This window comes from Musa acuminata, chromosome BXJ3-7 (genome assembly GCF_036884655.1).
Source record: "Musa acuminata AAA Group cultivar baxijiao chromosome BXJ3-7, Cavendish_Baxijiao_AAA, whole genome shotgun sequence".
NCBI classification, from domain to species: domain Eukaryota; kingdom Viridiplantae; phylum Streptophyta; class Magnoliopsida; order Zingiberales; family Musaceae; genus Musa; species Musa acuminata.
The window spans coordinates 32788549-32801537 of record NC_088355.1 but is presented as its reverse complement, the minus strand read 5'-3'; the positions used below and the strand labels follow the sequence as shown (position 1 = coordinate 32801537).

The following is a 12989-nucleotide window of genomic DNA, read 5'->3' as shown; positions in this document are numbered from 1 at the left end:
GGCCTCTTATAGCCTCCAAGCAGCAGTGCCTCAACTTTCAAGTATCCTATCAGTCTTTCTCGCTCCTTGACTCGACACTAGTACGAATTTGTTTTGCTCAATAGGGTATTGCTGATCATTGGAGCTCATTTGGAATAACTCGCCTAATGCATTCTTTTCGAGATAAGCATAAAAAAATTATTATATATCATTCTCGATGTCTCTCTTTCGAACTAAACAGTAAATATTTGCTCGATATGTACTTTGCAAACTAATGATGAGTTCTCTTTATATCAATAAATAAAATTAGAAATATCTATTAAACTGCGCATTATGTATTATTAATATAACGACCCTAGGACTCGATGTTTTATTGGATGTAAAGGTGTTTAAACGAGATACATTTCTCAGCACGCAAGTTATCATAGTTTGGTCTTCATTATTATTCCTTACAAGGTTGATGCATTTGATTCTCCAAGGGTGTTTGAATGTTCTTGTGACCATACAGGGGTTACCATCTAGTACAAACTACCATTAAAGGTCAAACACAAAAAATGAACGGATAAAACCTGCTGGGATCTGTCATCTAGTTTTCCTATGACATCCAAAACTATTGGACTGTTCTTTTTCTCATTATTTGTCCTATCAGCATTTGTTGGACATGTATGGTTCTGTGGCATCAAAATGAAATTTTGGTGTTTTGGGCATGATTACATTGTTAGCTCAGCTTTAGGTGCATGGCCTAAGCTTTTGTATAAACTTGTGATCTTGTTCCACTTATTTATATATTCCACTTCTACATTTGCATTTGCCTTGTTAGCCATGTAGACACTTTGCTTCGACTCTTCTGGCACTTTCGGTCATTTAACTCTTTGTTTCCCTGGAAGATTCTATTTTTATAGAGGTACTTTTAACTCTTGCTTTTGTAATCACAAGAACTGGTGATGACACCTCCACGAAGGAAAGAAAAAAGTTCTAATCGTACAGGCCAGTGATGAATGTGAATACTTGTTACTTCTGTGATACTTCTAAATTCTAAAAGTCTTGACATTTGGGGTGCACGTAAATAGTCTAAGCAGTTATGTTTGCCTAAATTTTGTGTTGTTAATGTACGTTTGTGTCATTTGCAGTGGATTCTTCATGTCATGCTGCCCACCTTGTTTTTCATTTCAGCTAATCTCCTTGCCTTGTCTGTCCTACATATTTGTTTCAAGATAGATGTGAACCTTCTTACTCATTCCTTACTGACGTTGTGAATGCAGTTAATCGGATGAATTGTGATTTTACCTCACATAAATTCCGGTGCGATAGTTCTATATTTTATTTTTAAAGTTTTATATATAGTTTATATATGAAATGAATAAGTTGAGATGGTCGAGTTGGTCTAAGACGCCAGATTAAAGTTCTGGTCCGAAAGGCCGTGGGTTCAAATCCCACTCTCAACAAATGAATTATTTTTATAGATTAAAGATATTTTCCTAGTCAAATGTATAATGCGTATACCATTTACCTCCTTAATTTTCTATATAAAAAGTACCGTCGGATCTTTCATTGACGGTCTGGATGAGTTCTCCTTCGGATGGGTGACGAATCACGTACGGCGTGCGGACCTAACCTCGAAACACGTTCGATGTTGCTCGAATTGAGCTCCTGTTTAGCTTGAGTTCGACCCGATCGACGTTTCCCGAACCGTTATATGTTTGATGAGGACTCCATGATTTCATCTTGTACCCAATGGGCTTCGCTACGTGGCCGGGCCCGGCAAAAGCCCTAGCCGGCCGCTGCAGCCCTACTTCAGATCGTGAAGGGAACGAGGAGGAAGCGTAGAGAGACGAGAACGGAGATGGAGGTGTTCTCAGAGGAGGCGGCGAAGTACGTCTGGGGTGGAGCCATCCCTCTCCAAATCCGCCTCCACGAATCGGAGGTCACCACCCTCCCACCACCTCCTCCCGCCCTGGTACTAAAACCCTCTCCGTTTCTAACAGATCTCTTTCCTCCAATCCGACGCTCCCTTCCGTGGATTTCCTCTTTCTCCGCCTTCTCGATGCGCCTCAGATCTGTGTCCAAATACTACAAACATGTTCCCCGACTCAAAATTACGGCTTTGCTCTTCCCCCGTGTTTCTTCGATCGTTGGTTCCTGTGTGGTTAATCCGACGTTTTACATGTTGTTGACCCTTTTTTTTATGAATATATGTTAAGATCGAGGGTTTGTGATTGTGATTTCAGGTTCTTGGCTCCCGGATCGGGTACTTTCCTCTGCTAGTGCCTCTTATAAAGCCATATTTCAGTAGTACGCTTCCTCCCGGCGAGGACACTGTCTGGTTTGACTACAATGGGTTGCCGCTCAAGTGGTTTGTTCTTTCTGCCATGTTATGAAATCCGTTGAGTACGAAATTACAGAACATAAAAGAGATAGTTTTGCTCTCTTTATGTGTATTTGGGTGTTGGTACATTTGGTGCTAATGCATTTCGTTTAGGTATGTACCAATAGGGGTTCTGTTTGATCTTTTATCTGCGGAGCCAGAAAGACCGTGGAATCTAACGGTATGAGGGCTATCTGAACTGTAGTTTTGTAATCGTTGTTTCCAATGCACATCTGCAGCTTTTTGAACTCTTAAATTTGTTCGCCCCCCTTTTTCTTTTTGCCTTGCATATTAATTTCATTAGGACATGTATTTTTCGTTTTCATTTATAGTTTGTTTCTTCTCATGTAAACTTCAAAGATCTCTTTAAACTTGTTGTTTGTCCATGTTTTGTTGATGTTGCAAACAAATCTTTACATGGTCTCAGAAATGTACTGAAAAATAAATTTTCTCTTATGTTATATGGATTTGAGTGCTAATATGAGTCACAGACATTGTGCATGTGTTGGGTCCATGGTGGACACTAACAATTGTAGGATGGATACTTGATATATATTAGGTCTCATGCAACACCTGCATTTCCTTATGTCAACCAGTGTTACCTATGTAAGTCCTTGTTCTTTTGCATAAGACTTACTGAACTTGTTGAATAGGCCAGATTGGGGCATGATGTTTGTTATTTTGACCTTTTAACTTATTGACTGCGAATGTTCTTAAGTTTTTGCATACAAGTTTGAAGTATTTTTTGACCTGGTTGATATAAGTTGCATATATGATGATCATAGATTATCTAAATTTTTTATGTCATTGATATTTATAAACAAAATGATAGCAACTATGAAAAGTATATATTCATAATTGCTTTACCCATGTTGTGGTGTGTCATGAGATTCACAGTTCTGATGTGTTGGTGGTCTATGTTGTGTCCTATTTTTAGCTCATTCATATCCATGCTTCAGAGGAATGCTTGGCAATTGGCTTTGGAAAATCTAGTGTATCTTTCATTACATATATTGGATGATGCATAACTATAAATTGCTTCAAAGGTTTGACTTTTAATTACTGAGCATAATTTTGGATTTTATATCATTCTCTTTACCCTTTCCATTAAATAGGTGGTTCCTTTTTTCTCAACATATACATTGCATATCCTTGATATCATGGTATTAATTCTATCATATCTACCGCTGATGATTTATCATCTCATCATGGCTTATTTGCAGAAGCTGATTTTGCTCTATTCTAAATTTGTCTCATCTTAAATGTCCGATTGATGGTTTAGCATATTTACAGGTTCATTTTAGAGGATATCCAGGAGACGTTTTGACACCCTGTGATAGTGAAGACACTGTGAAGTGGAGCTATATTAATTCACTAAAAGAGGTCTGACTTCAAAGAGCATTTTTGCTGATGTAGGCTTGCTTCGTTTATAATTGCTATATTCTATTTGTAGAAATTGCAAAACACACTGAAGTAGGACTCATTTCTCATCAAAAGCCAAAATTTGTAAAGCCTTCACAGGTGCCAGGAGCCCATGGATGTTCATACAGTACAAGAAGATAGCAAATTTTGGGATTAACCTAGATAGTGAAGTTACCAATAATCTTGTTATTTAATATTGATGCTAAGATGAGTAATGTGGTATTAGTTTTTTTGTCATTTTTTTTCTTCCAATTTTTTTTTAACCTTCAATATCTATGATACTAGGGTAATGCGGAATAGATTTTAAAAGAAAACCGATAGTATAGTTGTATTTGCTAGAATAAGTTTTTCGGATAGAAAAGGAATGAACTCACAATAATACTTTAATAAAAATCGAAAAATAGCTTACCATCAAGTTTAAAATCACAGAGGAATACAGAAAGTTTACCACCCCAAGGATAATAAACAAGGATACAGAACTGAAAACAAAAGACTCACCACTCAAAGAAGCATCCAAGAGATACAGAGTCTAAGAGAGAACTGAGAGCTTCTACTAACATCATCAGTTTTCTAAAACTTTTTCTAGTCCTCAAACACCAAAATAAGTACTAGTACATGAAAAAACCTTTCAAACATAGGGAATTATGAATTTAAGTGTTTTATAATTGGTAACTAACCATTTAATGCATTCCTTAGTAATGAAGAAAAGCACATTGAAATAGCTTTAACTTTGTCTAAGGAATATGCTCATGAGCTATTATATTTGAGTGGGCTAGGTTAAAGGCTATGAGACAATATTGTGGGTTGTATAGAATACCATAAGATCAGCAAGATCCACACGAGCTAATTAGCAAATTATGCACTCCTGTGTCGATCTCCCCTGGATGAAAAAGACTTGTCCTCAAGTCCTTATTTGTTCCATCAACATTATTATGATAAGGACTTAAATCAGCCAGATTGAATGTTAGGGATATTTCAAAATCTTCAGGTAGCTCGATCTCATAAGCATTCTTGTCAGTTTTCTTAAGCACCTTGAATGGACCACATCAGACCAAATCACCTGCGTTAAACTCCACGTGTTTTTTATGTTTATTAGCAGCTTGCTTGTACCCCTCATTTTGTTTTGCAATGGATGCTTTAACACCCTTATGTAGTTTCTTTATCTGCTTAGCCCTTTCATCGGCATCTCCACTAAATTGCTTGGTTGTAGAATGAGGGATTAAATCCAAAGGACCAGTAGGATTAGCACCATAAACAACCTCAGAATGACTCTTACTAATGCTATGATGCATGAAACGATTGTAGGCAAACTCATTTTGTGGAAGAATGAGATCCCATTGCTTAATGTTCTTGTCAATATAAGTTGTAAGCAAGTTTCCCAAGCTTCTGTTCGTTACCTCTATTTGCTCATCGGTTTGTGGAAGATGAGCTGTTGAAATTCAAAGAAGCACCTAGCTTCCTCTAAAGAGTTATCTAAAAATGACTAAGAAATTTTGAATCTCGATCAGACACCATAGCTCTTGGAATACCATGAAATCTGGTGATCTCCTTGAAATACAAATCAGCAATATGTGATGCATCATTTGATTTGTTACAGTGAACAAAGTGAGACATCTTTGAAAATCTATCAACAACAACCATGAAAGAATCTTTGTTTCGTTGAGTTCTTGGTAGTCCCAAAACAAAATCAAGAGTCACTTCCTCCCATAGAGCATTAGGCACTGGCAATGGAATATACAAACCAGAATTTTGACTTCTTGTTTTTGTCAAATGACACACTCAGCATTACTTTACAAGTCTCTCCACATCCCAGAACATCTTAGGCCAATAGAAATTTGATTGAACAAGAGCTAGAGTCTTGTCCCTACCGAAATGTCCTCCCAAAACATCACATGTGCTTCAGCTAGAATTTTTTGTATCAAAGAATAAGATGGAACACACAAGGCATTAGCTCAAAAAAGAAAACCATCAAAGATAGAAAATTATTGAAAAGAACCTGATTTGTAATTTTGCCAAATTAAGCTGAAATTCATATCATTCTCATAGATATCTTTGAATGTCTCAAATCTAACCACTTTGACTTTCATTGCTGATAATAAAGAATGTTTTCTGCTCAATGCATCAACAACTACGTTTTGAATATCAGATTTATGCTTGATTGTAAAGTTATAAGATTGTAGGAACTCCACCCAAGCTTCATGCCTCTTGTTTAGCTTGGGCTGGTGATTAATGAACTTCAATGCTTCATGGTCAGAATATAGGACAAATGACTTAGCAAGAATATACTGACTCCAATGAGATAAAACTCGATAAATGGCATAGAACTCCTTATCATAGGTAGAATATTTTCTTCTTGTATCATTCAACTTCTCACTAAAAAAAGCAATGAGCTTTCTGTCTTGATTCAAAACAGCACCAATTCTCACATTAGATGCATCACATTTAACTTCAAACACCTTGTCAAAATTAGGTAGTACTAAGATAGGAGCTTTGATCACCTTTCTTTTTAATAACTGAAAAGCATCATTAGCCTCACTAGTCAATTTGAATTTATCACCTTTGAAGCATTCAGTGATTGGAGCAACAATAGAGCTGAAACCCTTGATGAATCTGTTGTAAAAAGAAGTTAAGCCATGGAAACTCCTCACCTCATGCAATGAAGCAAGTGTTGGTCAATTAAGAATAGCTTGTATCTTACTTTGATCCATCATGATTTCATTTTTTGAAACAACATACTCAAAAAACACCATACTATGAGTAAAAAAATCGCACTTCTTCATATTAGCATAAAGCTTTTGTTGTTTCAAAATAAAAAATATCTCCTTAAGATGATTCATTTGCTCCTCTACACTCTTGTTGTACACAAATATGTCATCAAAGTCAACCACAACAGAAGTCTCAATGTATGACTTAAGTATGTGATTCATAAATCTCATAAAAGTGCTAGGAGTATTAAATAGCCCAAATGACATAACCAACCATTCATATAAGCCTTTTCTAGTTTTAAGTGTTGTTTTTCACTCAGCTCCAGGCCTCATTCTACACTCTTGTTGTACACCAATATACCAATATGTCATCAAAGTAAACCACAACAAAAATCTCAATGCATGGCTTCAGTATGTGATTCATAAATCTCATAAAAGTGCTAGGAGCATTAAATAGTTCAAATGGTATAACCAACCATTCATATAAGCTTTCTCTAGTTTTAAATGTTGTTTTTCACTCAGCTTTAGGCCTCTTCTTATTTGGTGATAGCCACTCCTCAAATCAATTTTAGAAAAAATAGAAGCATCACACAATTGATCAAGTAAATCATCTAACCTTGGAAAGGGAAACCGATAGTCAATTGTGATTTTGTTGATGGCACGACTGTCTACACATATTCTTCAAGAATCATCCTTCTTAGGCACCAACAAGGTTGGAACCGTACAAGGACCCATGTTCTCCTGAATCAACCCCTTTTCCACCAACTCATCCACTTGCCTTTCAAGTTCTTAATGCTCCTTGGGACTTATTCTATAGACTACCTTGTTTGGTAGGATAGCCCCCGGAATAAGATCAACATGATGCTGGATATCTCTCAAAGGTGGAAGGTCATGTGGAATCTCTTCTGATACAACATCTTGAAACTCCTCCAGGATTGATTTCATGATTACTGGTGTTTCCTTGTGTTGTTCATTATCCTCTACTACTACTAGAGCCAAAACATGACCACCTCTTTCTAATTCACCCTTGCATTCACCATAAGACATAAAAGCACTAACTTCCTTCTTTGGTGCACTGATTTCAAAATGTTGTAATGGAGCTAAAATAATCTTTTTTCATTCACTTTAAAAGAATATGTATGTTTGTAACCATCATACAACACCCTTCTATCATAATGTCAAGGTCTACCCAATAGCAAATTACAAGCATCCATAGGAGCAACATCACACCATACTTCATTTTTATAATACTTGCCAATAAAAAATGGAACTAAATATATTTTAGTTACCTTGATATCATTTCCTTTTTGCAACCAGCATAATTAGTAAGGATGCGGATGAAGGATTGATTCCAACTTTAGCTTTTACGCCATCTCCAAAGATACCACATTCTCAAAGTTGCCACTATCAATGATCACCAAGCATACTTTGCCATGAGTAGTGCATTTGGTGTGAAACACGTTCTTTCTCACCAAACTTTCATCCTCAGCCATATAGGACACTTATAAGCTACGTTGTAACACAATAGACAAACCGCGATCAGCATAAGTTACCTCTTTCTCATCATCATCATCATCATATTTTGGTTCGTCGTTGGCTTCATCTTCTTCTCTATCACTATGATCTTCAATCAAAGTAACAATCCTCCTATTTGGACAATCTGAAGCAATATGCCCAAAACCATGACATTTGAAATATTTTCGGCCACTTGGGGTAGAAGAATTAAGTGTTTGTTTGTTGCCAGCAAAGCCTTCACCCTTATCTTGCACCTTTGATACTACCTTTCTTTGGAGAGTAGGCTTAGAATTTTCTCCTTTCGTATAGCCTTCTTTTGACCCGCACTGAGAACTCTTTTCAAACTTCTATTGCTTTTTAACTTTTAAAGCCAACTTGCTCACATCATTTAAAGACCAACATGGTTGGAGTTGAACCACTTTAGCAATCTCATATTTCAGGCCTCCTAAGTATCTTGCAATGGTATGCTCTTTTGGTTCCACAAGCTCTCTTCTTTTTAAAATGAGATTATCAAACTCTACTATGTACTCTTCCACACTAAGATCTTTTTTTTTGAAATCATGGATTTTGAGAAAGATCTCTTGCCTATAGTGGTCAGGTAAGTATTTCCTCTTCAACTTCCTTTTCATTTTCTCCCATGTCACAATCTTACTCTTCCCCCCACGTTCTCATTGCTTCTTCAGATTTTCCTACCAAAAATATGCATTCTGTCTGAGTTTGAGTGTCACAAGCTTTACTTTCTTTTGTTCTGGTGGTTCATGAAAATCGAATATTCTTTTCATTATATTAAGCCAATCAATAAAGTCATCAACATTGATTTTCCCTTCAAACTTCGGAATATCCAATCTTGGGTTGTATTTGTTCTGCCACTTATCTTGGACTCCATGTGTTGCTTGAAATCTTCCTAACTCCCTTGAGTGAGGAGGTGTATCATCATCAGAAATATACTTTTGGGCATCATTTTTATGTTAGTTATTTCTACTTCGAAGTTCTTCAATGATTTCATTTTTTTTCTTGTAGACTATGTAGTAATCTTCGTAGCTGCAGCTTCAAGGACTCAACATCATCTTCATGGCCGTTACCTTCATCAATTACATCTTTTCCATGTTGTCTTGCCATGATTTTTAACCTTTAGCTTTGATACCAAACTAATTCTGGGGTAATGCGGAATAGATTTTGAAAGAAAACTGATAGTACAGTTGTATTTGCTGGAATAAGTTTTTCGAATAGAAAAGGAACGAACTCATGATAATACTTTAATAAAAATCGAAAAATAGCTTACCACAAAGTTTAAAATCATAGAGGGATATAGAAAGTTCATCATCCCAAGGATAACAAACAAGAATACAAAACTGAAAATAAAAGACTCACTACTCGAGGAAGCATCCAAGAGATATAGAATTTAAGAGAGAACTCCAAGAGAGCTTCTGCCAATATTATCAGTTTTCTAAAACTCTTTCTAGCCCTCAAACACCAAAATAAGTACTAGTACATGAAACAACCCTTAAAGCATAGGGGATTATGAAATTAAGTGTTTTACAATTGGTTACTAACCCCTTTAATGCATTTCTTGATCATGAAGAAAAGCACCTTGAAACAGTTTTAACTTTGTTTAAGGAATATGCTCATAAGCTATCATATATGAGTGGGCTGGGTTAAAGACTATGAGACTATTGTGGGCTGTAGAGAATACTATAGGATCAGCAAGATCCACATGACCTGATTGTAGTAAATTAGGCACTCCCTTGTCAATCTGTGTAGTGGAGCATGAAGGACATGACACAAGTTTCAAATTTACTCGGGCACTAACATATGTGTATCATATCAACTACTGACAAAAGCATCTGATAGAAAACTAAAGCTTATGGAGTTGGGCACCTAGTCATCTGTAACTTAAGTTTTTACAGACAGACAATAAGATGATATGATATAGGGTTTTTATCTATTGGATTTAGGGGACTTCCTTGCAAAGGTTGGCCTTAACCTTTCATAACATATATGTCACCTCCTTTTAAGCCTTCAACAAATGGTTGCAACAAATTACTTTGAATGATGTCTTTGCTTCAGTATACAGAATGTGTATAGATTAAATTGTAAGTCAGATCGTTAAGGATTAAAGTGACAGATAATGGGCTTTATCTTAGTGACATTCTTACACATCTTAATATGCAGGCTGCATACGTCATCAATGGAAACTGTAAGAATATCATGAACATGGCACAGGCAGATCAGTTTGACCTCTGGCAATCCTTGGTAAAAGGTAGTGAACAATAGAACTGATACTTTAAATAAATTTATTGTTTATAGCATCATATGTGGCATTGAATAGTCACTTTACAACACATTTATTTGAGATGGTGGTATAGAGATGTACAAAGATTGTGATATCAATAAAGCATCTTGAGCAAGGCTGTTCTGTGTTAGTTTATTATTATGTATCCCCCTCTGTTCTTGTAAACACAACGTACAAATTTGAGAAATGAGACCAATATTTTCCCATTTCTGTCTTCCTTTTCTAACTTCTATTGCAAGATTTTAACCAGGCAACATGGATGGTTATCTTCGAATCTCATCCAGACTTAAGCTTGGACCTGTTGGCGAGGATTGTTTCTTGAAGCAGGCATCATCATTGCAACCACGACAAACTATTGATGAACCTGACCCTGTTGGATCCGGTCGACCAAGTATCTTTCCTTTCCTCAAAGGGTCTTTCATCTTTGTATTAGTAACAGATATTTAATAGTTTTGGAATGATTGTAATTTGCAAGATAACTCATGTTGGATCCCTATAAGAATTATGTTACAGTGCAAGTCAATTAAAATAAATTGGTAGAGGAAACTCTTGTCAATGCGAGGTCTAGTGAGGGTCAATGTACGCAACCTTACCTTTAAATATTCAAGGAAGTTGTTTTCGCGACTCGAACCATAGTTTCCCAAGTCACAAAGGAGCAACCTTACCGTAGTATCAAAGCTTGCCCTCTTGATTAAAATCAATAGATAAATGTTAATTTTGTGTATATATACTAGAATATTTTTATTGGAAATAGTAAAGGACTGAGTATTCTTGTATAATAAGTTCGAACTTCATCATTATCTTAAATTTTTTATCAAGTCCTAAATGAAGCTTCACCACTTTAAAAAAGTTGGTGGAAGGCTCTGTTGACTAGGCATGGTTAAACGAGAACTCACATGCGTATTTGTTTAATTGAAGAGTCTAATAGGACCTGTGATTATTGGACCAGTTTATTTTTTTGCCTATTCTTGTTCCATTTAGTATTTATTTAAATCATTTGTCATCAAGTTTGCTACTCATTTCTGGCTCATTCAGTGCCTATAATATTATTAATGTCTGGGTCTTTGGAGGTGACACCACTGATTCGTTATTCTAAATTATTCTGTGTACATCTTTGAATATTAAAGTTTAATCTATAATTTTTCCATGTCTCCTGAATCACGCTAGCCTGACGTAACTATGATCTCTGTAAATTTTTCTCTGAAGGTGTGATGAAAAATTCAAGATGAATACAACAAATTAAAGCAAAGGCAAGCTAGGAAGTCATTTTCTGTACTAGGTTACGTTGTGATGCTAGTCAACACAAAGTTGACCGTCATATATAATGTTCTATATGATGCTTGCTATTTCAGGATCTGCAATGTCAGAAACCTTTGTCTTGGTACAAAGATTCTAGTATATACTTATGACTGGAGGTTACCAATGCTATAAGCTTAGCCTCCAATCTAAACTTAGTTGCGTTGATATTATCACATATGTAAGTAAAAAAATTCATATTTTACCAAGTCTTTCTCTTATTAATGCATCTATTGTCAGGCAGAATTCCTGTTCGGTTGTATATTCGGAATGTTGGCGAATCTCTTGAAGATCTGGAAGATGCACCTATCATTGATAGCTGGGACAGAATTTCTTACATAAACCGAGCGGTCGAGATTCACAAGGAAGGAGGTACAGTCAGGCATTCCACATGAAACTTCTTGACTTTCTCCATCTATGCTGCATGTTTGTTGTATTTGCATGAATATATTCTATTAGAGAATCGATGACCACTTTTGAGTCGACAAGTAGACATTTTTTGGTGATAACAGTATTTCCATACAGGCACTATGGTATTAACTGCAAGAAGTAAATGGCTGTCTCTTCATACTATTAAGTATTTACTAGCGTTTGAAGTTTTTGTACACTATGATTTACTCTTGTATACATAGTCTGGCTGGATGTAGTTTCATTTCAAGCTACTAACACCGATTTATAAACAACTGAATGGAGCAGGCAATTACATGACATTGAAGCATGCCATGAGAACGTTACTGCCAGAAATCTTTGGTGATGAAGACCCAGATAACAAATATGAACTCAGAGAGGAGGGAAACCATGAAGCTGGTTCCAGTTTTGGAGATCCAGAAACCATCAGTATGACAAGAAATGATTTGGTTGAAGAAACATCCTTTGGCAGCCATCGATCAAGTGAAGCTAATCTGATTCGCATCCAAGGGATTGAACCTGATCTGAACATTCCTTTCTCTTGGGTGGTTAATAATCTGAAGAATCCTGACTACTTTCTCCATTTATGTGTGTTCCTCAGAACGTCACCCAGCCAGGCCAAAGCAACATGACATATACAGAGCCCACAAGTCCAGCAACAGTTATTTCTATGGGTTCATTAGTGAGGATGTTAGTTCTGGTAAATTGGTTGGTAAAACATGAATGATTGATTTATAATTTATTATCTCTCTTTCCAGAAGTCAACTAAGCCATAAGTATTGTACAAATGTAAAAGAGATCGATGCCTTTGTGACTCCGGCTTACAAAATTTGAAGTGTAAAGAAGGATATTGTTTGCATAAAATTGACTACATCAAGAAGATGTTACAGGAAACGGTTCCTTGTCCAATGCGCTGTGTATAATGCATTTGTAGCGAGCTCGGGGGATAAGAGTTCCGCCAATGTCGGGTGGGGAAGGGTCAATATCATGTGGTACTTCATGCATG

General features: G+C 36.3%; 1 protein-coding gene and 1 non-coding gene across 3 annotated transcripts; both read left to right on the top strand.

Moving 5' to 3' along the window:
- The first annotated feature begins 1343 nt into the window (after window positions 1-1343).
- On the top strand, window positions 1344-1424 carry TRNAL-AAG (transfer RNA leucine (anticodon AAG)). Its single transcript has one exon. It is a non-coding gene; the product is annotated as a tRNA-Phe (tRNA).
- Window positions 1425-1752: 328 nt separating this feature from the next.
- On the top strand, window positions 1753-12892 carry LOC135642306 (autophagy protein 5-like). Of its 2 annotated transcripts, none has more exons than XM_065158330.1 (8): window positions 1753-1903; window positions 2208-2332; window positions 2459-2525; window positions 3638-3727; window positions 10159-10246; window positions 10530-10670; window positions 11816-11947; window positions 12272-12892. In XM_065158330.1, exons 1-8 carry the CDS (start codon window positions 1823-1825, stop codon window positions 12613-12615), a joined length of 1068 nt encoding a protein of 355 aa, XP_065014402.1. In that variant the 5' UTR covers window positions 1753-1822; the 3' UTR covers window positions 12616-12892. The 2 variants fall into 2 exon arrangements, with proteins under 2 accessions (XP_065014402.1, XP_065014401.1); XM_065158329.1 differs by having other exon boundaries at window positions 1753-1936.
- The last annotated feature ends 97 nt before the right edge of the window (window positions 12893-12989 follow it).

Coding starts and splice junctions, on each gene's coding strand:
- LOC135642306 (XM_065158329.1), top strand. CDS start 1,823: ATGGAGGTGTTCTCAGAGGAGGCGGCGAAGTACGTCTGGGGTGGAGCC. Junction 2,526..3,637: donor AAAGACCGTGGAATCTAACG/GTATGAGGGCTA, acceptor GCATATTTACAG/GTTCATTTTAGAGGATATCC. Junction 10,671..11,815: donor TGTTGGATCCGGTCGACCAA/GTATCTTTCCTT, acceptor ATCTATTGTCAG/GCAGAATTCCTGTTCGGTTG.